Source organism: Nematolebias whitei, chromosome 19 (assembly GCF_014905685.2).
Source record: "Nematolebias whitei isolate Nwh7 chromosome 19, NemWhi1, whole genome shotgun sequence".
Lineage (NCBI taxonomy): Eukaryota > Metazoa > Chordata > Actinopteri > Cyprinodontiformes > Rivulidae > Nematolebias > Nematolebias whitei.
This window is the reverse complement of record NC_056516.1, coordinates 25,655,109-25,681,895: the sequence shown is the minus strand read 5'-3', so window position 1 is coordinate 25,681,895 and position 26,787 is coordinate 25,655,109. Positions and strand designations below refer to the sequence as shown.

The window sequence follows — 26,787 nt, the reverse complement described above, 5'->3', positions numbered from 1 at the left end:
GGGCGCAGTGTGGATCTGAAACTCCTCAGTGGTATCACAGAAACAGATGAAGCTGAGCTGTTGTTCGAATGATGCACAAAAAAGAAAAAAGGCACATTTATAACCACCGCAATAATGAAACCACCCGTGCCGGTAAAGGATAAACCAACGTAAACCAAGACTGGAGAAGAATGACACGTTTTATAACAAGAACTCCCGACACAAAGAAAACTGAAGCGTGAATAATTCTAATAGAAATGTGCAATCTTCCTACTCGAGCGTTAACTGAACATGGTCTACAGCACGTCTGGTGACGACAGAAAAACGGAGTGCCACGAAAAGAAAGAAAGAAACTCCACGTCTGGAGAGTCTTAATAAACGCGGCGGACATGAAACCACGTGCACGAACCCGTCGCGTGGTTTCACTTTCTCCCAAAGCTAAGCAGCGAGCGCACGTGTCGGGAGAAGAGGGCTAACGATTAGGGCGAAGGCTGGGAGTCGTCTGTTTCCGATGCAGAGACGGAGACTGGCACACGAGAGTTACGGAGAGGTGAGGGGTCGTCTCAGTGCGTCGGCCGGTCCTGGGTGGGGGGGTCCTCGGCCTCGTGGATCAAAGAATCCGAGGTCTGAGGAACGTCGCCGTCCTGGTTACTGGGACCACCGGTGGGGGTGATCTTAATCTGAGGTGGAAAACACAAAGAAGGACGACACTTCAGTTCACGTCTGTTCAGTTTCTCCTCGTTTCAGCTCATCGCGAATGTAAAAACACTAAAGTTTAGCTTTTTTCAGCGGCTGTGAATTAAATCTGTCTTATAGTGTTTATTTGAATATTTATAACGCTGCAGAAAGGAATGATCAAATAATATCCAACCGGTTGTAGATGGCACTTATGCAATTTTTAATAGTGATCTTTCTTACGCCTAGACCTGGGGTCTGCAACCTGCGGCTCTGGAGCCGCTCTTTGGTTCCTCTGCAGCGGCTCCAAGTTTTGACCAAAACTAACAAAACTGAAGTTTATCGTTTGTACAAACAAGAAACGTCTAGTTTTAGCAGTTTTAAGGTAATTTCTTTTGCCAACATGTGAATGATACCAACACAAGAAGTAAAACTTGTTAACGACATCTAGGGCTGGACAATAATTCGATATCGATACATATCACGATATACTTTTATTCAATAACGATATGAGTTTTAAGCACATTTTCGATATACTTGACGCTACGATTACAGCGTTTCACCGACGCATTTCTTTTTCTGTTCGGGTTGAAGCGGCCGCTGCGACACAACACACAGAGCCTGAGTTCAGAAGGAGTCCGTGGCAGCAGGCTAGGCTAATCTCCAATGAGCGGCAAGTTTTCAATTAAAAATGAACAAACTTGTTCCACGTTTCCACTCGACAGAAGATGAAGCACAAATAAAAGTTTGAGCCAACGTGTCCCTGAAACACCCCCAGCTGTATCAAAAGACAAACGCATGCAGCAAACGTTGGATTACGTTGTATAAAGTTAAAACTATTAATATTGACAAAGTTGAGAGTTTGATGTTTATTTGATTTCAAGTTTCTTTGAAGGATAAATAAAATAAAAGGTGAACATTAATTTATTTGTACAATTTTTCTGAGGCTTTTATATTGTTTATATCGATATCGACCGAAATTAAGAAATGTATTGTGATACAAGTCCTTGACTACATCATGCTAGTAGTTTGTTAGCCACTTCTTTTAGCTCACTTCCAGTCTTACTGTGTGATCTTTCTCAAATCAAATTTTTTTGGGGGGGGAGGGGGGTACTTTAAGGCAAGTTGTTGAGAGGAAATATGGCGAGTCAAATTAATAATAAAAATTAAAGGAAAAAAACAAATTAAATGGAAGTATTTATTTTCAATTTAAAATTCAATTACGTTTCCAACAAGCGGGCCCAGTTTTTAACTTTATGCTTTATTACTTCATAATATGATACTTTATGAATTGTTTCCACGATTAAAAAGATAACTCACTTGCATAGTTTTTGAATTTTTATAAAATTGCTAAAAAATATATTATTTTTTTTCTTCCTTACATAAATCCAGTCTTTTCTTTTGCCCAAAATATATGAATATTAATAATAATTTGATATTTTAGTTTAATAATATCACACCTACAGGATGGAAAAGCCCATGAGCCACCAGTTGATCATCACAGTTTTAGCAGGTTTTGTGGCTCCACAGACATTTTGTTTATTTGTGGTTGATCCACTTTCTCCACTTCCGATACCGATACCTGGGCTTTACCGATACCGATCTGATACATGAAAATAAAACTGCGCTGAATTCTGTTCAACAAACTGAGCGCGCTCTTTTTGGTGAAATCTCTGGAGAGGTTTGATTAAGTTGGTAGTGTTATAACTGGAAGTTTTAGTGACACCCCCTGGAACAGTCGCTGTGCACGTATTGCACGTAGCTGTCGAATGTGTTGGCTGAAGTGGTGTGAAATTGTTCCAGATGGCTGATCCTTTCGCTCGCTCCATGTTGAAAATCTGTGCGGTGAGTTCGCTAGCGTGTGACGTCACTCAGAGCACAAAGCACAGAATTAGAGTGAATAGATCTGCCAGTCATGGATCAGTCACACTGTCACCGATACCCGATCCAGAAGTTTTTTAGATACCGATATTGGTATCGGATCAGTGCATCTCTAGTGCAAAGGGGCAGAAATGGCTCTTTTGATGATAAAGGCTGCAGACCCCTGGTTTAGATGTTTCCACACACCACAATGGAAGTCGGTACCTCCCTTAGAGTTCACGCCATCATGCTCAAAACATGAACAAACGGACGGAGGGTTTTTCCAATTCCTCCTCTTTGCTCCACAACAGGGGGCAATAATAATAATAATAATAATAATAATAATAATAATAATGCAAAAACCAGGAAAATCTAAAGATTTAAGTTGTTTTAAGAAGGAAGTGATCCACTTTGGCGCCTCTACAAACTGAGGTTGATCAAAGACATCTACGGGTAAGTTTCTGCACAATGCCACCTAAAAGATTCAAACTACGCCTTTAAGCTATTCTGACATCATCATCCGTGTGCCATCTGCATCGTTCCCGCTTATAAATATTAATATTACCATATTTTTAGACTGTAAGGTATAAAATCCTAAATCAACAGTGAGCCTTAAAGTACAAAATATCCGGTAATATTCGAGCCTGTGTTTAAGTCGGTACTCTGCAGGACGCAGGAAACAAAAACATTATTTCATGATTTTAACACGTTTCAATGAAAATCGTGTGAACTTGAGAACATCGGCAGAAGTGATCGCATGTGTGAGGAGGAGAGCGAACAATAATAAAAGACACGCGAGTCGAGATTTGATTCTTGCGTGTACCTTCAGCGTCTCCACCCTCTCCTCAAACGACTTGAAGGTTGGTGCGTTCCTGTGAAAGGCGATAAAACAGAAAAATGAAGCCGGCGACCTGCGCTAGTGTTTTCTACGCACAACGCAGCATTTCCTCACGTGACCTTATCAGAGTTAATAAAACTGCTAAAAAAAGATTTTATGAAAACTAAAATGGAAAGAACGCCGATTTAAAAAATAAATAAATAAAAAATAAACGCTGCAACTTGGCATTTTTTCTTCCATTACAGTAAAACAGAAAGGCATAAATGAGTTTGAACAACTGGATGTAGAGCAGGTTCTTCTGTAATCTCACACCACCGGGTCTGGATGTGCAGGAACAGTCGGGTGTTTCTGCCTCGGCCTTTATCAACAAACTTTTGATGAGATTTCAGCGAGCCTGACCGAACGGCAGCCTGGCGGAGTGAGATTACCGAAGCGTCACTGATAGAGCTGGTCTCCACTCGGACCGGCTCTACCGCTGCTAACAAACACTGTGCGACTCAGATTAGACGGTGCTGGGTTCAACAGCAGCTGAACGAGACGTCCTTACCTCAAGACAGGCAAACTAGTTGAGCGCTGTATTGATTGTAAACTATCCGGCAGCATTAGAAGAAAGAGAGCGTTAGTCATCTGAACGCTAAACAGGATCAAACAATGCACCACTGTGTCATTTATTAGACAAAACAACATCCCAACTATCACAGAGGAGGTGTGCTGATCCAAATTACCCAGAAACCACCACACATGCAGCTTTTCAGGTCGCCCACTCTGCTGCGTTTCTCAGCACACAGCAGCTTTGAGGGGGTTAATAATCTCGTTAGTGGCTCGATAATCCAGAGAGAAGAAGGTTGACAGAATAGAAGACAGATTAGGAGCTGGGGGAGAGAAACAGGATGACCCGCTGCTGCTGCTGCTGGGGGGGGGGGTTTCAGGTGTTCGATCAAGACAATCATGATAAAGCAGTTCATACAGGATGCAATGATTTGCAAATGATTTAAATTCAGATTTTAACTAAAAACAAATCAAATGTTTTTCTGCTCAAAAATATATACGCCATGAAATTTGGAAACAACAGATTTTTCCCTTAAAATGATACATTCTCTCAGTTTAAACTTTTGATCTGTGATTTGCGTTCTATTCTGAATCAAATATTAGATGTTGGCACCTCCACATCATTGCATTCGGTTTTTATTCACAATTTGTTTAGTGTCCCAACTTTTTTGGAATCCGGTTTGTAGCTGAAAAAAAGTTTAAATTTGCACAATGAAGCTGAACCAGAACAAAATGTGAAAGGAGCAGTAAAAGGTTGTAAACGCATCTAAAGATCTGAAGGATGTCAAATGAGCTCAATTAATTTCCAATGAGGAAAAAATGTTAGAAAAGGCTAAATATTTAAAAAAGCTAAAAGTTGCAATTGTGTAAAGTGAAGCTGGTTTTGAAGCTACAGGAGCTTTAATCTGTTTCTGATCTAATCTCATTTTCAAACATGTAGAGTTTTAAACCATCTTAAATTAATCAGGCTGTTTGTAGCTGTTATTTAGCTCATAAATGTTCTCCCATCTGACTCACCTGACGTCCTCCAGCTTCCTGCTGATGGCCGAGCCCATGTTGGAGAAGGCAGCTGTAGCTTTTAGGCCGGCCTGAGACAAAGTTTCAGACGTCTTCTTGTAGCTGAAACACGAGGCGGCAAAAAGAGAGGATATGAGCATAATAAAAAAAATAAAGGAAAACGGGATCAAAGACTGGAACGAAACTTCAGGGTCTGAACAAAACTTTGTCTTTTTCATTTAAAATAAACCCGAGCATCAGAACGCTGCTCATTTCCTGAAGTATAAATTCTTGCAAACAGTTTCTCAGGCGCCACAGGCGACCCGTCAGCAGAGACGTGTCTGAAAACACAGCCCGTGTTCTCCACTCGGAGTAAAACGGAAAACTTTAATGAATTCTCTGAATAATACAAACTGCAGCTCGTGGGGATTTTATTTATTTTCAAAGACGAGCACATCTCAAGGCGTGGCTGAAGTACAAAAAACAAACTCTAGGTGGTGCAATGGTGGGTAAATACTAACGCGGTAGAGGTGGTGACCTCCTGCCATGTTTTGGTGATGTTCTGTTTCAGCTCGTTCAGCGGCGTGATGCCCAGCGTCCTCTTTATATCTGCCACGCGCCTCTCTTTGGCTGCCAGCACCTGAGACAGAGTCTGGATCTCCTCTTCTACCTGAGAGGAAAACACACAAAACCCTGAATCAAATTCCAACTAGAGAAACTGCATTTCCTGCGAAAATGAAGTGTGAATGCTTATTGCTGAAGAACTTGCCTGAAAAACAGCTGAAATTAGCTAAAAACATGCTGAAATGTAGCTGAAATTAAATAAGCCTAAGTTAGCAGAAGAAAGCAGAAGGAGCACATTTGCTGATTTTGGTTTAAATAAGCAGAAATGAGCACAAAAGTTTGTAAATTACCAAAACAAAATAGCTGAAATTTGCAAGAAATAGCTGAATAGTAGCTGAAACGGTAGACTGAAGCTTACATTACCTGACTTACAGTAAGTAGAGAGAGCACAATTGTGCCCAATTAGTCTGAAAGAACAGAAATGAGCACCAAAAAGTGAAAATCATCTGAAAAAAGCTGAAATTAGCAAATAACTGTTGAGTAGTAGCCATAAAAACAAAGAAGATGAAATTCCCAGCAGTGGAGAGAGCACAACTGTGCCCACTTAGGAATAAAGAAACATAAATTAGCACCAAAAAATGGAATTAAGATCATTTTCACTTTTTTAAAGATAAAAAAACAGAAATTTGCCAAAAACAGCTGAATAGTAACTTTTAAAAAAAGCCGAAAGAAGCTTAAATTACCAAAAGAAAAGGCGAGCACAGTTGTGCCCAATAAAGCTGAAAGAAGCAGAAATGAGCACCAAAGTGTGGAAATCATCTGAAAAAGGCAAAATAATTTGCCCAAAACAGCTAAATAGTAGCTAAAAAGGCAGAAAGGAGGAGGAAATACCAGAAGGAAGTGGAGAGAGCACAATGTTGCCCAATTACGCTGAAAGAAGCAGAAATGAGCACAAAAGTGGAAAATATATGAAAAAAGCTTAAATTAGCAACAAAAAATAGCTGAAAAGGCTGAAAGAAGCTTAAAATTACCAGAATGGAGTGGAGAGAGCACATTTTTGCCTAATTAGGCTGAAAAAAGCTTAAATGAGTGCAAAAAATGTAGAATTAGCTGAAAAGCTAAATACAGCTAAATAATAGCTGAATTAGCAGGCATAGCTGAAACTTACAGAAATAAGCTGAAAGGAGCAGAACAAGCAGGTGAAAGAAGTTAGAAGAGGCACAAAAATGTTGTAGTTAACAAAATAAAGCTGAAAGGAGCACAAAACACACACACACACACAAAAACGCTGAAAGTAGCCGCTTTTTTTTTTTGCACATAGCTGAAAGAAACTGAACCAGAACGAAATGTGAAAGGAGCAGTAAAAGGATGTAAACAGAGAAAATAAGCATTCACACTAATATGAATCAATTAGACCTACACCTGTTTGGCTTTAAGATAAACTACAGGTTTAAAAATCAACGGGTTGGAAAACAATTAAATTTTAGCATCATCTCCGAAATAATTGTGGACGCTGTAGATTTATGGACTAACAGGAAGGAGGAGCTGATTTTCAGATTAAAGTAAACCAGATCTGGCAGAGGCAGCAGAGATTGTTTTGCTTGGGGGCAGAGAGGGTGACTCTGACTTTATTAGCATCAATATGGGCAAAATCAGGAATAAAGTGTCCGCTAAAAGCAAATATGGCGACGTTTCAGTCACAGAAAAAGAAAAAGGGCGTGCAGGCTCCTGAGGAGGCTTGGTACAAAAGGTTTAACATTTAGGGCTCATTTTATGATAAAGTAGTGGTGAAAAATACACAAATTGTGGGTTTTAAAGTAAAAAAATGTAAAAAAAAAAAAAAAATTTAAAGTTGGATTAAGGGGAACAGAGACAAAAAGTCAGAAATGTGTCACAAACCAAACAATAATGAGCCATTGTTTATTTTCTAACATGCAACTCGTTTCCCTCTTGACCTTGGCCAGCTCCTCTTGCAGCTCCTGATGCTCCTCTTCAGTCATGGTGGGGAGAGGAGATGGCGGGCCGCCGGACGTCGCTGCATCCTCTCCCAGCTCAGGTGTGTAGTCCGGACGCTTGTGGAAACCTGCAGAGGACACAAAATAAAGACGTGAGCGCGCCTCGCAGGACGAGTCGTGTCGCCGTGTGGCTGCAGATCGGATCAAACCTCTTGATTTGCTGAATAAAAAGACCAATGGTTTTCAACATCTCTTCAAGGAAGAGCTAACAGATGTGCAGCTTTTAGTGCAAATATATCGTTTAGTGTGCGCACTTTTCATCTGATGCTGCAGGTTCTGAAGCATCTGTTTTACAGAAACATTCATGTTTGTAAGGAAGTAAAAACGTTGTTCGATGGCGAAAAGAGGAAACTAAATAACTGAATAAAACTGTGCTCAAGGGGAAAGAAGCAAAAAGAAGGAAGTTCTGGCTCACACTGTTACATCAGCGGAACAAGAGGCACACCTTTCCTGATAAATGAGAGAAAAGACGAAGCTGCATCAGTGTCACAAGCTGTGTCCAGAGTCGGTCCCCTGCAGAGACAATGGGCTTGGCATAAATAACATTTGCTTCTGTCATCGCCATCATCTCAACCAGGTGAGGCCATCAAGGCCAGCTAGTTTGTAGGACTGACACAAAATACCATTAACCTGCAGAACATCAATCAACCTTTATTTATACAGGTAAATCCCATTGAGCCTCGAGGACTTGGCCGCTGAAATATCAGAATAAGCTTTATTATTATTATTGTACCAAAATACATTCATCCAAAAGATGGGCAGAGTGCACGTTGCTGCTGCTCCTAAGAGCGCGGCCTATTATTCTTTAGATAGAAAAGGGGAAAAGGCCATGAGGAGAGGATAGTGGTATTATAAAAAAAAAGATCTCTTCACACATCGCCCTCATCACGACACGATTTAAGACATCAAAAACTCTACCAGCAAGCACATTTATAGACACATTATGCATTTGATGACAAGATGGTGAGATTTGTCCATGAAGCACTTCCAGATAGCACCATAGTCCTGATGAGATGTTGGTGTCAGCCAGTACAGTTCTGATAAGTCTTCACAGAAGTTCACCGGGGAGATAGACAGAGCATTCCTTAGTTTATACATATCCCAGGAGAAGTTTGATAAGTCGGCCTGCTTCCAGGGGGAGTCAGATTCAGATAAGCCACAGTTGTTGATTTTTTTCAGGCAGACTTATTTCTCGTCAGCCTTGTCCTGCTGGTACTTTCGATCCAAAATGACCAGATTTGTAGGCATTCCACTGGTCCGTGCTTATTAGCTCCCTCCAAGGTCATCCCAAACATGCTGGCGAGTCCCAAAGCCGCAGGTGGCCTGCGATTCTCACAAATCGATTCCATTTTTGGTTTAGTTTGTAAATCAGCTGATTGTGAGTACTCGAAACACGAACCAAACTTCACACATGGTCGGCAGCTTTGCCATAGCTGAAACTGCTGCCGCGGTCTTCTTTAATAGCCGATAACGTAGGTATTCACCGGTGCCAAAAAGCAGAAACCCTGCTATCACGATTCCAATACATCTTCGCTGTCCTCCTGAGAGAATACGGACAGGCACATCAGCTTCCAAATCCACGATGTATCCTGCTGCATGTGTCTCAGCGGTGCATGAGGGTTCTCCAGGACCCTGTCGCCTTGTTGAAAACATTTTATCGAATGCGTTTAAAGTCCTGCTGATCAGATCCATGACAGCAGTTTACGTTTCAGAAGATGGGTAAATAGGAGCTCCGGTACACAAGACAGAGAGCAAGAGAGAGCACATATTGATGTGGTCTTCACAGACAATAAGATATGTTTGACATGATGCAGTCCTACACCAGGCAGCATAAAGGAGGGAAGGGTTCACCTTTCATGTCACAATCCTACAAACCTTTAGCGGAGACGTATTCTCATAAAAGACCTCTTGAAATACAAACTTCCACAATAAGAACAAGACTTTTCTCTGCCTTGAATCAGGACATCAATACAATATGACAACTAGGTTTAGTCAGAGGTGAAGGTGGGAATAATGGTTTCTGCTAAGTAAAATATCTCGTGAACCGCTAGGCACATTTTATTGAAACTTCCAGAAAGTAATCATTGGACATACATCTACAATTTTAGAGTCATTCCAATCAAAGATGGCCTCCACAGTTAATGGGAAAATGGTTGGAACTCTGGCCCTTTTGGAGATATTGAGCTATGATTTGGTGTGGTAGTAGCTAAGAGACATGCTCAACACACTCTGGGCATCTTGCGAGATGGAGAAGGAGGCCATCTTGGATTAGACTGGCATGAAAGGCAACGGGTGACATGCATTCCTAGAATACGCAGCCTTTAAATGCTGATTTACTGTTCCTTTAGCACCACAGGGCTGAGAGGAGTCAACTGAACATCTCTGTGCTGATTAAATAAAATATAAAAGCATTCAGTGAAAGAAGAGGAAACTTTTTAGAGAACCAGAAGCAGATTTGAGACAATAATTATCTGTGAAGAACTCTTTCAGGCTCAGACACCGCCCCCACGGTTTCTCTGAGGTGTAGCACGATCGTAAACTCCGACATATTTCACATCTTTCTCGTCTTCTGCTTGGCCTCTTTTTTCAAGATTCAACAGTCAGTGACATGCATGATCCACAACCACTTTAGTTTGAAACAGCTTAGCTTCAATATTTACAGGAAAAGCTCATGGACATATGTTGTTTTTTCCCCGTGTTTGTGCCTGCTGGGATTACAAAGTTTCACCAACAAATACCTCAAACACTCGGAGAAGCTCAGCCTTAAGGGAGTGCCTCTGTCAGTAGTTGGTGAGTTCAAAAGAAAAAGCTGAGGGGGGGTGGGGGCGGCAGAGATATTAGTTTTTGAGGCAGAAGTTTAGCTGCATACACTCCTACACATCAGTATCAAACCCCTGAGGACGAGCTCACTTCTCTTTGTCCAAGAAAAAAAGACGCCATCATTCAAAAATGGATACATTTTAAGAGATCTGCATTGAGTAAGCTAAACAAGCCGTGTGCCGATGTCCCCCCATCGGTGGAGGATTTGAAAAGTGAATGTTTGCTGTTTTTGAGGGGAGTGTTTTTCTGGACTGGATTTCAACATGGGTAGGGGTTACATTGTGTAGAAGAAGAGAGTTTTTTTTTTCTTGTCTGAGCCAATGAAGAATGACGAATCCTGGCCAATGGAGCAGCCGGTACACCGCGGTAAATTTAGTTTGACGTTGCACAACGCTGAAGCCACAGAGAGCGAATGTCCCACATCCAACGTAAAGCTAAATTTACTGTGGTCTGTCCGTATACTGTGCTTAGAAACCAATGTACACCGGTTAGTACAATGTAATCGTCAATTAATTTTGATTTTTAAGCATGTTGAACATTTCCAAATTTCTCTGATGCTTATATTTGAATAAATGAACAAGAAACTTTGAACAACAGTATCAAAGCAAAACATGTTCAAGTATTAAGTAGTAAGTACAGAAATATTATACAATAATTCACTGGATGTGAATGTAATAAACAAGCGCTGCACAGATTGTTACAGAAGCGTTTAACTGCCATTTAACATGTCACTGACACGTGTCTAATATGTCATGCATCATTGGGCACTTTTAAGTGTGTATACTGAAAATCTTAAGCTTTTCTAGGGGTATACTCTGTATGCCCGCGTATCACATACGACACCACTGGAATGGAGGGAGTGATTTTAACCACTACCAGGTGCAATGGTGGCCATGGCCACCATAGAATATCTTTGGTCACCCCAGTCATTTGAGGAAACTACTTTTCAGCAACACAAAAACTAAAAAGCATAGCTTCCTCAAATGATAGTACTCTTTCTTGGGCTTAGCCTCATAACACAATGTCAGTCAGTAAACTCGGTACCTCACTTACTTTTCAAATTATAGCACTCACAACATGCACGGACGGACGGAGGGTATTTCCATTTTTCCCCTTTTCACCCTGCAACGGGAACAAAACCCTGGCTCATCTGGTTGGACCAACCCATTGGCCTTAAATCAAGGTTTCATGTTATCAAATTTAGCTTTAAGCTCCTAGATAAAGAGGTAGAGGAATAAAACCCAGAAGGAAAGAGTGGAGACGAGTAGAATGACAAATGGAAGGACTAAGAATCGTGTTTAATTCTAGTAAAGCAGATTACAAACTTTGGAACATTCAACAACCTGTCTTTTTTCTTTGTTGCCTTCACTTCTGTTTGACCGTTTTATAACCCGTTAAACAATGACCTGAGACATCGAGCGATTACTTAAGGAGGAACCTGACGAGCGAACTTGAATACAAGTTTCATGGTACAATAATAAAAAGTTTTAAAAAAATAAAATATGCCTGATGAAATGGTGATTTCAATGATCTGCGTGTCTTAACATGGACACTTTAGAGATTATGAAATTAAAAAGGATTAAATATGAAGTGACATTTTGCAGGGAAAAGCTTAAAATTTATACTTTCTGTCCCAAGTTTAAACTTAAAACTAAAAGTGAAAAATTATGATCAAATTGCACGAGGATAGCAAACAAAGCAAGAAATATACAACAAACTAAACGCAGCGTGCGGTTTGCCATGAAACAAATGAAGTGTAAAAATTAAATCTTAATCAGTTGAGAAATAAAGTATACTGTATAATAAAGTATTTTTGAATTTGAATTGAAATCCATAAACACGTTGCATGGTAGTGATTTCTAGTGCTGCAACCAAAGAAAAGTTTTCAACTATTTCTGCCTTGTCTTCACCGTTTTTTCTTTTAAGAACAAGTTTTTAGTTTGAATTTTTAAAAAATGCCTGTTTATTGTGCAACTTTTCCAAACACGTCTAAGAAAACAACCTGTAGACTTCTTAGAAAGGCTCTGGTGTCGTGACTCGTTCCTGGAGGTCTGTCTGGAGCTATGAGCTCCGACACGTCAGGCAGAACTTATCACAACAAGAAAAGGCTTTTACCCAAGACTGATTGTCTAACGATGTGATGGTGACAGTGAAAACCACGTGTTAAAATGTAAGTGGACTGCAGAATGTCCTGTAACAACACAAACAAGTGAGATCTGGAGATGGTGTTTCACTGCAATAGAGCTCTACGAACACACACTTTATTTAAAGTGCAGGATTTATTTAAAAAAAAACAGCTATAGGAGGAGGATCACTTAATTACCATGTAGAGAAAAACACAGGGACTGTAGCGAACTGAGGGGATGATTACCAGGCTTTGTACAGTCTGAGTGCTGGTTTTATTCGGAGCACATTTCAGCAGCAGGTAAAGTAAGGCTCAGCTCCAGCAGCAGGTAAGACGGGGATTGTGAGGGCTGTTTATGACTGGTGGACTGATCCTTAGTCCAAAGATTGTCCAAGTAGAGACCGAACACAAAATTACGGCAACAACAATCCTCAATGAAAAACTTCAGTGTCTGCATCTTTCACACGTCGCAACAACAATAGAGTAAATCATATACCTGTATAAATACAAACAAGGTTATTCTGATGCCAAGACCAAAATACAGTCCTGAATTATTGAATGACAAGTGAATTTGATGATTAAACTATGATTCATTTCCCAATTATGTTGTGATCTGTAAATAAATGACAATAAGCTTTGATCGTCCCCGTTTTTAAAGTGGCTGCTCTTCTTTCTTTGAGATGAACGTATTCCTCATCACTCGTTCATTCCATCAGGTCTCACCAACTGTCGCAATAAACAATTAATCAATTAATCACATGATAAATGAAAATTATCGTCCTCATTTTCATTTATTGGCTTTATCGTTTCTTCATGTCTCTCTCTCTCTCTACTGAAGACACTGGATGACAAAAGACTAAACTCCGGTGCTCTTCACTGACCCCTCGCTTTCCCATTTTCTTTAAAATCCATTTTAATGATCCAAAATCACATTTTTTGATCATTAAAAGCAGCTAAGCTGAGAAGCTAAGCTGAAAGCTAAGCTAACAAGCCAACCTTGGGAATAAACCTCTGTCTTGTCGAAGCTCCAAAATTCACAATTGAAATGTGTGTCTTTGTGTAAAAAGTTGTTTTTCTCTATAAAAAGAAGCTGAAAACTTGTTTACTGATTTTTTATTAAAAGCTTAGTGTGAAAAATACTTTGCTAAAGAGCTCAAACCACACCGAGCGTCCGCCATTCTGAGAACGAAGAAAGGAAAGAGACAGCCCATGTCACGTCAAGGGGCCTCCCTCCCATTTTTCTTAGAGACACACTGCTCTCTCCCTCACTATCCATCCTTCAGTTCAGTCATACTGCCATCCAGTGGTCAAAAAAAGTTACTACATGCAAAACAAATTAAACACTTCTTAAATTTGACAATGACTAATTATTGTCAAATTCCAAACAATATTATCGTTTATCGCAATAATTTCTGAGACAATCGCCCAGCAAAATTTGTTATCGTGACAGGCCTAGGTATACCACCTGCATACAGAGAGAACAGAAAGCGTTCTTCAGTGTCGTGAGATCATTTCTGACTTTCTCCAGTTGTTATCTCAATTGTTTGAGCGCAGATCTCCCAAAAAGCTTAAAGGCGACACAATCAACTAAATGTCTGTGAAAATCGTTCACCATTTTAAGAGATTTTAATCTACACGAGGAGAAACGGGTTGAGTGAAAACATGGCGTTAACAAAATTACGTCAAAACTCCCATTTACAAACTCTTCGGCAGGGATTGCTGAATGTGTGACGCTTTAAAAATGTAGATCTCCTACATTAGGGCACGACAGCAGCAAGTATGATCAGTACACGAGTACAATCACTGCACGTGTACAATAATAACTTATCTGAAAACTACAAAAAAAGAATGACTAAGGCTGCCGTCTCACCTACATCTACAACTTGTTCCCCCAAATTCTTCACGTCTAATGAACCAAACCAGTTTTGTCTTTGTGTCTAGTACACACACACACACACACACACACCCTCCACCCAGCCTCTCCCTTTCCGTCTTGTGATTACCTCTGGTTTTGACAGCTGGCGAGCTGGGCGGCGTGTCGCTGTAAGCCGGGGAGAGGTAGAGGAAGCTGGTGTTGACTCCTTGCTCAAAGTCAAAAGGAGAGTGGTACTCCTCCAGCGGCTCCATGTTTGCCGTGTGTTGATGGTCAGAGAAAACCCACCTCCTTCCTGCCACCACTACCAACACAATGCCAGCCAAGAGCTGATTGTCTGCATGTGATTCTGCCGCGTGTCGCTCGTCACTGCCTCTGCGTTTACAGCACCCTGGACTCTTGCCGTATATGTGATGAAGATGAACGCTTAGGGTGATTTTATGTTGCCTGTCAAGTAGTCAAAAGGTCAAAGTGAAACAAAGCAACCACAATTTTCTTAGTCATTTCTGCAGCAGGCCACGGTGATGTAAAATCTCTGCTCCTTGCAGGCTGTTAATAAGTTACCTGTCCTTTCAAGCAGTCGTTGCAGAACACACAGCCCTCCCCTCTTCCTCACCACTATAATCCCAAAGGTCAGTTCTGGATTCGCTTGTTTTCACGTGACCAGCGGCACCAGTTTTCTGGTGCTTGTCACCATTAGCAGGGCAGGGATACTGCACGACTCTGATTTCAACACTCTTTCCATCATTCACCTTGTCATCCAAGGAGGGAACGGAGATGGTTTCATTTGTGTGAGAGGGTCACATGATACATGTGTGTGTAGGGGGCACATTAGATGAAAAGAATAATCTGCAGTGTCCCAGATTATAGCAAAGCGGTAATCCAGGGTAGCCGGTCTAACTGGGAGCGGCAGCAATGCTAGTCATCTTGAATGAGGAGAGGATGCCTAAAGCTTCATTGGTCCCCACTTAAGAGGAGCAGAATCCAAAAAGACTTTTCCAACCAGAAGATTTTACTCTTTGTTGCATGCGCGCTGTGAGTGACGTCCAGAGCGCATGGACATAAAAGCAGCAGCGGAGGACGGAGGAGGTGTCGGTCGGAGTTGTCAGCAGCAGAGAGGGGAGAGACACGGTTCATGCATGGCTCCCAAAACGACAAGGCAGCCACATTTGTTCATAAGTTTATTATTAGGAACACACGGGACAAAATGATAATGGTGGGGTAAAAAAAAAACTACTCCCTGCGGCCAAAAAAAGCATGTTTTCTAGGGTCACGTGCCCCCCTGGCATTGCCGGGGGGCGCCCCACTATTTGAGAAGGACTGGCCAACAATGAAGACAAAAAAGAAACAGGATTTTTGTAGAACTAATGCTAATGTTAGGAAAAAGTAAACAAGCAGTACATCGATGTCCCCCCATCGCTGAAGAATTTGAAAAATGTTAAACGTTTGTAGATTTCAAGATGAATGCTTTTCTGCACTGTAAATGAATAGGGAAGGGAAGGCAAGTAAGCCTTAATGTTTTTGGTGCTGGATATTCAAGTGGGTCAGAGTTACACTGTGTAGGAGAACAAAGGTGGGGTTTTTTATGCACCAAGGTGGTGCAGAGTGGCGAATCCTAGTAAGAGGAGCCGGGGGGTGGTCAATGGTGGCCTTGGCCACCCCAATCATTTGAGAAAACTCTACTTTTAGGAAGTATAGAAAAAATAGAAAAGCATAATTTAATCAAAAAATAGGGGTGGCCGGTTTACATATACGGTAGTGGCCATCTTGGATGATGACGTGGCAATCCAATTTTTGAAAGAAGCCTAGATGCAGCAGCATGCATAGACCAGAATGGAAGCCGGTACCTTGCTTATTATTCAAGTTATCGCACTCACAACATTCGCAAATGGATGGTGGGTATTTCCGATTCCCTCATTTTGCTCGATGATGGACAATAAATGCCTTGAAAATATTTTGAAGACCACCAGACAATAACTACAGCCAGAGTTAAGACAGATAATAAATGACCTGGAGAAACTCAACAATAAAAAAAAAAACCAAGTGAATATAGAGTATACACTGAAATAGAACTGCTTCAAATTTTCAAAAAGGGCAAACCAGACAGTCAAATTAAAACGATTCAAATCTAAGAATGTGAATCCTGTTGCTCATGTTCACGCTGCTCAGAAACTATTTTTCTGCTCTGAAGGAGCCAGACAAGCGAGTCTGTGCTGATCTTTTCCAGGAAATACAGTACTTTGAGTCAAGTAGAGGCACCTGACAGACGAATGTAAGCACCGGAGGGAAAAATTCTTTCACCTATGTCTATAATAAAGGAAAAATTTTTTTAATCCTAAACAAACTATTATTCCAAGTGACAGACCAACAATAGATAAATAGAATTGATCTGTTAAGAAAACAAGTTTTAAAAACAAATCAATTGTCTGTTTACAACCGTATCAAAGTCAATACGACAAAAACGTGACAGTGTAAGAACTGGCAATAAATCAATAAACATGAAGGTTGTGACAAAGTGGAGATTCAACACAATCTGCTGCCTTACTTAGATAAATTTTACTAATTGGCATTTTATAATGTACCCGTATGTGAATATTTCAGTACGGTGCCTTGAGAGGACGTTTGTGAATTGGCTCTGTATAAATCAATTGATTTGAACAGAACAAAGCGGTTTGTTTTTAAATTGCCACTTAAAAGATGACTTTTTCAAAGTTGTCCAGTAAATAAAAACATTATAGTACCTCTGAATGCCCTTGGAAAATGGTACGAAATTAAATTTTAAGGTACTGTGATATGACCATCTGTTAAATAGCTACATTTAGTGTTTTGTAATAATTTCTATTGCAAGAAAACAGACACATTTTGCAGTCTCACTAAATTCTGAGTCTTGGCAACAAATCAAGCCTCACGCCTTGCTGCCAAGTTTTAAGTAGCTGATTTTTGAAAACCACAGCTTGCAAAAGTGTATTGCAGCTGTATTTGACGTGTAGAGGGTGGGTCCTAAGACTGAGCCTTGTGGTACACCATTGGTGACAGATAGCCAGAAGTAGTACCATTATGTTGAACCCATTGCCTCTGAATTGAATAAGGCAAGTAAGCCTTAATGTACATGTATGATATAATTTACTAGAGTACACTTTTGAACTCAAAATAAGCAAATTAGGATCAGGTATTTTACTAATTATTGCTGATCCTGGGTGTGGTTTTTAAAGAGCTATATATAGCCTCAGATGTTTTCTGTAGGGAAGCTCCATCTCTTTTGAGTCGTTATGCCAGATGACAACTCTGCAACTATTTTGAGAGAAAACGTCACAATTTATTTTTTATTACCATGTTCAAAACTCCAGCAACGACACTGCATGACTTTGCGACTCATGCGAGGAAATATAGAACAACCTGCAAACGTTTTGAGACACTTTGAAGACTCCCTCGCGGTTTCTGCTCAACTATTCACGAACCGTTGCAGCGCAGTGGGACACTAACGTAATTTATGAGACAACACAGACTAAAATCTCAGTGCAACATTTACCCTAGTGTGGGGATGACTCGATAACCCCAGTGGCACCACCCGCGCACCCATAAAGGTCATGGTATGCAATAAAACAAAGAAACATCTGTACATGGTTGCACATTATCAAGTCACTGGTCGGGGGAGACACCAAAGCTGATACATCTTCACCATCCTCTCACTGAATGACTGGCTGTACAAGACTGACTGTTACATTTATTACTGTATAAAATATCTCAAATTTTTTGCGTTGTTGATAAAGAACCAGCATGTAAACATATGGAGGAGTCGAGGATAAAACAAAACTGACATCACAGCCAATGTGGCCAACTAATGTCAGCGAGCTCTCAAATAAAAACCAATAGACACAAAAACAACCCAGCATTCTTGTCAACAGACAGTAGCCACAAAGACATTTTCTGTGGTTAATTACACCCAGCACGAAGTCAATTACATGATATTAAAGACATTGTGTGTCACATGATTAGCAACAAACAAGAGTCATGAGACATGAATGAGTGCAACAACTGGGCCCGCAAAGTTCCCAAGAGATGTGCATCATGGGAAATCAATAAGAAAAGCAGATACTGTACATGTGCATCCAATCTATGCCTCTGCTCGTGGACTGTTAGTGAAGGGACAGGAAGTGAGTAAAACAACTATTCTACGGTCTCCAAGAGAACAGAACGCACCCAGAACAACTATTGATTGATCATGAAGCTTAATAATAAAAAAGGTTATTCTATAGAAGAAAAAAAATAAAAAAATCTATGAAAATGGTTCAAGAAAATTTTACAGTCAATAAAAGTATTGACTTTTTTATGACAAACAATATACTAGTTGACTACTTTAGAGACAATTTACTGGCATTAATTAAGAATGTACGTTTTCAATTTAGGAGCAGGATACTCAGGTGTTGTCCTGCTCTGTGACATGGTTTGCAGCTACAAGGTTATAACTACACTTGTAAAAAATATAGATAGAGAGATACTTTATTAATCCCAGGGGGAAATTTAAGGCATCCAGTAGCATGTTCTAATTATACAGGGGGAAAAAAAAACATAAAATAATCAAAAAAAGAAGCAGAATACACAAATTTGGAAAAAAAACTATATGCACGGGCAGCACAGTGGCGCAACTGGTAGAGCTGCTGCCTCTCAGCGAGCAGGTCCCTGGTTCAAATCCTGGTCCAGGGGCCTTTCTGGGTGGAGTTTGCATGTTCTCTCTGTGCATGCGTGGGTTTTCTCCGGGTACTCCGGTTTCCTCCCACAGACCAAACATGCATGTTAGGCTGATTGGTAACTCTAAATTGTCCCTAGGTGTGAGAGAGTGAATGAATGATTCTTTGTCTCGTTTGTCTCCATGAGTCCCTGTGATGGACTTGCGAGTCACAAGTTGAGACCCGTCCAGGGTGTACCCCACCCCTCGCACAGTGACTGCTGGACATGGGCACTGGCGTCCCCCGTGACCCAAAATGGAAGAAGCAGGTAAAAGATAATGGATGGATGGACAATATGCACATGCACAAGGTGGTACATACATATACAGTATATACACATGTATATACATATGCATATATGCATGTAAATATACATAAGTGTTTGGGGTGATGCAGAAAAAAGAAAGAGAAATAAATAAATAAATCGCTATCCAACTGAGAAAAAAAAAAAAAAAAAAACTTACAGGGCTAAGTGTACCCAATCTTGTTTCAGCTTATGGCCAAAACAAAAAAAACTAACTACTATTTTTGTCATAATCAACCGACCCAAAAATCATTACATGATGTTGCATTTGATATAGAACTTATTTAAGAGTATTTTTTCTGCAGTGTAGATTTATAGAGTTATATAAGAAAAGTTATTTGTATAAAACTCGATACTGATCATTCATAGTAGATATTAAATATGACATAGTTGGCCATGATTCAGCACTAGTGCAGGTAATTATTATCAGGTGTAAACTTTATGAGTAATGAAGCACAGAAACAAGATGCTGAAATTGTATAAATCAGAGATATCTGTCGTTCTATTAGCTGGGAATTTCAACAAGGTTAAACTCTGAAAGCAGTTTTAATTAATGACATCAGGTTGCTGCTCCATTACCAATATGTGTGACAGAACAGACACATCAATACATTAAAAACTACTCCCAAAATAAAATGTAAATATCATGACTCATCTTTAAACCTTGGGTTTAAGTCAATCGTTTTATTTCTTACAACATGATCCAGCACCATGATTACCACACCACTCCTGTTCTGGACCTGAGGAGACGAATGGTTTTAAAATTTAAACGGACAACAAGCGAGGCAGTTCAGCTCTCAGTCTGTTTTATCACAGAGTCATCCTGTTGCAACACTTGCAGAAAACGGTCTGACGTCCCTTAAAGACATCATGCAGCAGCATATGTTGCTCAGATGTATTATACATCATTTAGCATCCGTCCTTTAAAAATATGCAAGCTTGCCATGACAAATGTACCGATTTAGCTTTAACGTCTAGACTTTGACAATAAACTTTAAGCTCTTCAGGAAATAGATCAATTATATTCACTTGTTTAAATGTCTTTAAAATAAATTAAAATAAACTAGACACTATGCAATTAAAAAAAACAATATCTTAAAGGAATAAATGTACATCTTGTTTCAGCTTATGACTAAAACAAAAATGACAAAAGTCTTATCTTATTGTTTCACTGTGGTGTGTATATTATAACAAATGTTTTGCATAAAAATAAACTGATGGATCCATAGTTTGTCATGGCAGCTTGTGAGTGGGTCCACACATTTTGTAACTACACCAAAAAGGCTGTGAACCATTACAACCCAGTATCAATAGACGCACGCACAATGCTCAAATTGAGCATATTTAGTTGTTTCCCCTCTACAGCTTCACAGTGTATTTGTAAATAAATCTACAATGATGTTAAGTATTGCTTCAGAGCTAATCCAGGGATTGGAAGAGCAGAATTGTGTTTGTGTTTAAAGTTGTGCTGCCTGAGGCCTGAACATCACTGCTGTCCATAATTCTTGTTGGACATGTTGGTTTCTTACAACCAGATTCTTTATAGTAGTGACATTATAAAAGGTTGGGTACTGTTGGATCAATACATTTTTTAGTCTCTTAAACACAATATATATTTTATGTACACAAAAATATATTCTGCTTCACGGTTAAATGTTTATTGAAAAAGACAAAGAGGAAGGCCAAAGGGAAGATATATGGATGCGGTTAGAGAAGACATGGAGGTAGTTAAGGGTGAGGACGGAGGATGCAGAGGACAGAGAGAGATGGAGGAGGATGACTTGCTGTGGAGACCCCTGGAGAGAGAACAGCCAGAGGAAGAGGAACAAGACTGTTAAATGTTTATCGAAGCAAGTTGAGATAAAAATTTGTTCTGTAAATGTCATTGGAACAGCGTTTGGACTAGCAGTGTGCAGATCAATGCAAAGACTGACATTATTGACACCAACACCGGTGTAGAATCAGCTCCATACTAGTGTAAAGAGATCAATGCTTTTATTTGTGTCTCACCTCTACTTTCAATGCGTTGCTCTCGTTCTGTCCTGTGTTTTACAGTGGAATGTAAAAATCTGATGTTTATTAGTGACTTTAGGCCCGTTACGATAAATTTTGCAGGGCGATTGTCTCAGAAATTATTGCAATAAACGATAATATCGTTTGAAATTTGACAATAATTAGTAATTATTGTCAAATTTAAGAAGAAATGTTTAATTTGTTTTGCGTGTAGTTATCTTATTTGACCACCGAACGGCAGTATAAGACTGAACCACAGGATGGATAGTAAGGGAGCAAGCTGTGTCTCTAAGAAAAATGGGAGGGAGGCCCCTTGACGTGACATGGACCGTCTCTCTTCGGTTCTCAAAATGGCAGACACTCAGTGTGGTTTGAGCTCTTTAGCATAGCATTTTTACACATAAAGCCTTTAATTAAAAAAAATAAAATAAAATAAAGTAAAAAAAGTTATTTTCTTTTTGCAGAGAAAAACAACTTTTTACACGAAGGCATGGGTTTCAACCATGAATTTTTGGAGCTTTGACAAGACGGAGGTTTTTTCCCCGAGGTTAGCCTGTTAGCTTAGCTCGTAGCTTAGCTTCTCAGCTTAGCTGCTTTTAACGATCCAAAAATGTGATTTTGGACAGGTAAAACTAGGGCTTTAACAGACTACTCGAGTAATCTACACATCGATTCCTAGGACATCTATCGAGTTTTTTTAATTTCACGTCGAGTATTCGTAGTGACGTCATTACGTCGCCGTTACGTCAATGCGTCACGTGATCCGTACCGGGCGCGGGTAACAAAATGGATTTCTCCAAGCAGACGGATGGAGCAGAGCAGGTCCAGTCTTGGCAAACAGGTAGAAATGCATCAACAGTCTGGAAATATTTCACTAAAGATGAATCTTCTGGTTCAACTACCATAAGGAAACAGAAAATGAATGAACTTCCTGACTGTTTGGAACTTGTTGCGAACCGGTGTTACATCATATTCTGTAACCACCGTATATTGTGACTGTAGGGGGTGGTGTTGCATGCACTGTTGCAGGTCACAGAATATGCTGCAACACTGGGTCCAATCGACCAAACCAGAACCAGCTTCCTCTGACCTTTTTTCACAAACAAAAAGCAAAAAATATTAATCTCTAAACCTATAAAAAAAACTATAAACATATTAATCTCTAAACCTATTAAAAAAAAAAACTATAAACATATTAATCTCTAAAATTAACCTAACACGCACCACAGCTGGCGGTGGTGCGGGGTGGTCGTCCACCCCACTGTTTTTAGTTTCGTTTTTGACGTGCCGCATGTTTCTTTCAATTTTGCAGCTTAACAACAACAACAACAACAACAACAACAACAACAACAACAACAACAACAACAACAACAACAACAACAACAACAACAACAACAACAACTAGTTTAGTTTTTCCTGTGAGTTATTTGTAGTATGATAAATGGTAGGAGCATAATATATGCTCCCAATGTTTTGTTGGTCTTTTTTTGTAAATAATTACCTTTTTTGCGTTTCTATTTATTTATTTATTTATTTTTGTATCTTTAGATCCTATAATGTCATTAAGTACTCGAGTTCTACTCGAGTTTTATTATGTTAATGTCGAGTTTAAAAATGATGTAGTCGTTCAACCCCTAGTTTAAACAGATTTTAAAAAGAAAGGGAGGGGTCAGTGAAGAGCACTGGAGTTGACTCTTGTCATCCAGTGTCTTCAGTAAAAAGAGAGACAAGAAGAAACAAAGCCAGTAAATGAAAATGAGGTCAATAATTTTCATTTATCATGCGATTAAATGATTTATTGTTTATTGCAATATTCTGATTTAACATAATGTTAATTTAAAAAAATGACAGTTCTCTTATCTATGTGAAACTGTACAGGCTGCCTTTATAAGTATTGAATGCATCAGTATATGTGATACTGCTCCGGTCGTCTTTACTTGGTATTGGATCGATACGAAATGTTGCATCGCACGCAACTAGATTGGACTTAAACCCACCTTAGTAGAAGTGCTGCTGATAAGTTTTTGCTGTTTTTTTATGTTTATCACACGCACAACAAAACAATTCTATTAGTATATTATATTCGGTACAATCGGGCCTACTTTTAGTAAGTGAATCTCAGCAGAGGCTCTGTCGCTGTGTTTAAAGAGTACATTAGAAATTATATCTGTTTTCTTTACATTTGAGCCTGGAGTCTGCACATATAAGCTTAGGGGGAAACAAGATAAGAAGTACTGGAAAATATATATTCAGTGATGTTAGGAAACAATAGAGGAGGTGTTGTAAAAAAAAGAAGAAGCTGCCAGAAATTCCAGTTTCTGTGGAATTAAAAGGTTAGAAGGAAGGACAGAAGGAAGGAGATGGTCTTCTCTTACCACTGCTAATAAAAATCAGAAGGATTTAAAAATGAAGCTAAGTTACACTTTTGAAGTTTTAGTAGTAGAGAATGACAAATGTTCATGGTGGGCTCCATTTTAGGGAGGAAACTTGAGGATTTTCTCTACAGCGTCATGTTGAACGACTGTGTAATCTGAGGGATGTCGGACAGCTGAGAAAAATCTCACAGGTCTATGAAAAATTCCCAATAAAGCTCAACTGAAAGCAAAAGGAATTAAACCTTTTCTGCCTTTTTCTTCTACATGTGCAACAAAGACTATAGGTATAAAAAAACATTTTATTTTTTATATACAGTTTGTGGTATTATGTATGTGTTCATAAACAATAAATAGATGAGTTTAGACACATACTTCCCATTACAGTACAAACTTCTGAGATGCATAAAAATATACAGCTTGGCATTCATCTTGCTACTGATAGCTATGAAACAATGTCTGTGAGGGACTTTGAGCTGAAAGCCACCAGTTCTGCTTCAAAGAAATCTAATAAAGCAAAAATGTTGCCCAGTCCTCACATTAGTCAAATGAGTGGGGGAAAAAGAAACTAAGCGGACTCTCATTTTGAACATGTTTGAGGAGCCCAAAACCTCAAACTTTCTATCCTTAAATAATGATATGTAGAAATAGGAAACATACCCACCATGGTCAAAAATAAGGGACATAGTTTTAAATATTTTAACAAAATGATAAAACCCACGTTTGGCCTGGAAAATAGGAAGTTCTTGTTCTCAAGCTTCGCTTTATTCAGTATGCACAAATCATTTGACCAACCTTTGTCCAGGGCCCTGAAGTCTACCTCTTAAAGACGATAACGAACAAGTAACTGCTGTTTCAGGTCAAAGAAATTATTTAAAGAAAGAAATTTATTTTTTATCAAGTACTGTAGGTCATCTACTCACACACAAACACACACACAATGAGGAGAGGAAACACTTGAATAGCGCCAGTTAGCTGCTCAATAAGCCCCGACCTTCATCTCGTCTTCATAAAAGTTTTTTTTGTTTTTTATTTAAACAGTGGGTAAAAAAAAAATGCATTTCACGGGCTGGTTTTAAACTTTGATCATCCTTTGTTGAGAAAAGGTGAATGTAGGCATTTTGGTGAAGCCTTTATAACAAGTGTGAACTCTTGCAATATATCACACAATCTGTAATTCGTGGAGTATGACTCTCATCTACTACCGTGCCATGTTTCATCTCAACATCTGCAAAACTGCAGACATTTACAGCCATTTTTGTGCTGGCGAATGTATAGCTGTAGCAGCCATCTGTACACCCATTAACTTTGATAGTTTGATTAAAATCAATCTGTGGTTCACAAAAGACATTTTGCTAAAACTACAAACATATAAACACAGCTGCACATGTGGGATAAATTAATGCCTTCAACCGTGGGACAAGAAATACTAATGACACTATTTATTGCAAAAACTATGGTACAGATTTAAGCAACATACTGACACCATAAGTATCTGCAAGTGCAAGAGTGTTGATTCTTGTAAGATCAGAATAAAGACAGGAAACAAATATATGATAGTATTTAAATTGATACAATGTCAATTAAGAGGGACAGATTCATTTCTATTTAGCTTTAAAAACAAAAGCCAGCAATAAAATTATATACTCAATTTGTTTATTTCATATACAGCAATTAAAGTTTTAATAACTTGTGCAATGTTGTCGCAAAATTAAGTGTACAAAAGTGCTTTATTTGGCAATGTATTTCTAAAGTCTAGCACGGTGTCCAATACTGGTCTTCAAGGGCAACTATCCTGCATGTTTTTCTTGTGCCCCGCTCCAAAACGCCTGATTCAGTGGTTAACTTGTCCCATTCAACTCTTCTTCAATTTCTAATGAAGGCTGTTAATCACTTTCATAAAAATCAAATCAATCAATCAATCATCTGGAAGCCAAGAAACATCCAAAACAAGTGGAATAGTGGCAGGAAAGGCCTGTTCCAACACTGTTAAATGTAGGTAAAATCAAATGTTGAAAGAAAACTATAGCTATAAATAAAATGAACTATAGTGAAAGACAAGCAGCCTTTCAGAAAAAAAAGACTGAATAATGCCTGAAATTTGGAGGGTGGAGACCAAAAAATGAGGTCAGGGTTTGTAGTTTAGTTTTTTTTTTCCCCCTCTTTGAGGAGGTCAGATAAACTGCTGTCTGTTGATTCAATCAAACAGACTTGTGACTGTGGGCACTGATACCTTCTTAGTAACTTTTGTTTAAAGTCCAAGTTTTTGGGGGTGTTTTTTTTTTTTTTGCACTTAACTTAAGCACAAAACCTCCATGCATTAGAAAGTAGCTGCCTGGCAGGAGTGTTGAAAAGGTATAAAAGGAGCAGACAGGAATACAAATACTGAGAAGGAAAGACATACATGTTTTTCTTTACATGGTTCATGTACAATTTCACCCCCACAGAAACTGATAAAGGACAGGAGAGAGCACAAACAGACGTGTTTTTCCACACTTCGTGGCTAAATCAGTCCAAGCTGCACGTAGCTGTCAAACGGGTGTGACTACTTGCAGGTTATCATTTCGAGTCCAAAAAAGTTTTGTTTCTTCACTTTTTGTTCACTTGATTTTGGCGTTTTTCTAAACCTAAAGCTAGCTTCTTTTTAATACGGTCGCTAAGCTAATTGACTACTTCCGTTTATTTCTCATTAGCGCTGACGTTATTATTAATTTAAATAAAGCTAAAGTTAATTAATTTAATTAATACTAATGACTTGTTTAGTCTGAAAAGTCTTCGCAGGGTTGTTTGACATTTAATAATACGCGGTGATTTAAAATGGAAACGTAGCATATGGCAAAACTAACTTCTGTCGCAGAACTAAATCTGCTAATTAGTTAACTTTTGTATCACACAGAGTAGTTTAAAAACGTCCGTAACAACACTGACAGCTTTTTAAAATTCCGTAAAGACTTCACCTTTATCAGCGTCCTCCATAGTTTGGCTGTGAGTTGTTTTAAGTCCAGAAGTGAGCAGGTTCTTCACTTTTCAGCGGCAGGACTTCCTGTTTTCTCCTTCATGTTAACGGGGAGCTCGCT

General features: G+C 39.3%; 1 protein-coding gene across 3 annotated transcripts; it reads right to left on the bottom strand.

The window, feature by feature from the left end:
* Positions 1–6: 6 nt before the first annotated feature.
* Positions 7–26,787, bottom strand: tpd52 (tumor protein D52). 3 transcript variants are annotated; one of them, XM_037693259.1, is made up of 6 exons: positions 26,668–26,787; positions 7,417–7,544; positions 5,419–5,567; positions 4,919–5,020; positions 3,338–3,386; positions 7–659 (listed from the first exon to the last, which is right to left on the bottom strand). In XM_037693259.1, the coding sequence occupies exons 1-6, from the start codon at positions 26,684–26,686 to the stop codon at positions 543–545; spliced, it is 564 nt and encodes a 187-aa protein (XP_037549187.1). In that variant the 5' UTR covers positions 26,687–26,787; the 3' UTR covers positions 7–542. The 3 variants fall into 3 exon arrangements, with proteins under 3 accessions (XP_037549187.1, XP_037549186.1, XP_037549188.1); XM_037693258.1 differs by lacking the exon at positions 26,668–26,787 and adding an exon at positions 14,425–14,548; XM_037693260.1 differs by lacking the exons at positions 7–659; positions 3,338–3,386; positions 26,668–26,787 and adding an exon at positions 14,425–14,548 and having other exon boundaries at positions 4,915–5,020.

Coding starts and splice junctions, on each gene's coding strand:
- tpd52 (XM_037693258.1), bottom strand. CDS start 14,548: ATGGAGCCGCTGGAGGAGTACCACTCTCCTTTTGACTTTGAGCAAGGA. Junction 7,545..14,424: donor GCCAGCTGTCAAAACCAGAG/GTAATCACAAGA, acceptor TGTCCTCTGCAG/GTTTCCACAAGCGTCCGGAC. Junction 660..3,337: donor AGAGGGTGGAGACGCTGAAG/GTACACGCAAGA, acceptor TTTCCACCTCAG/ATTAAGATCACCCCCACCGG.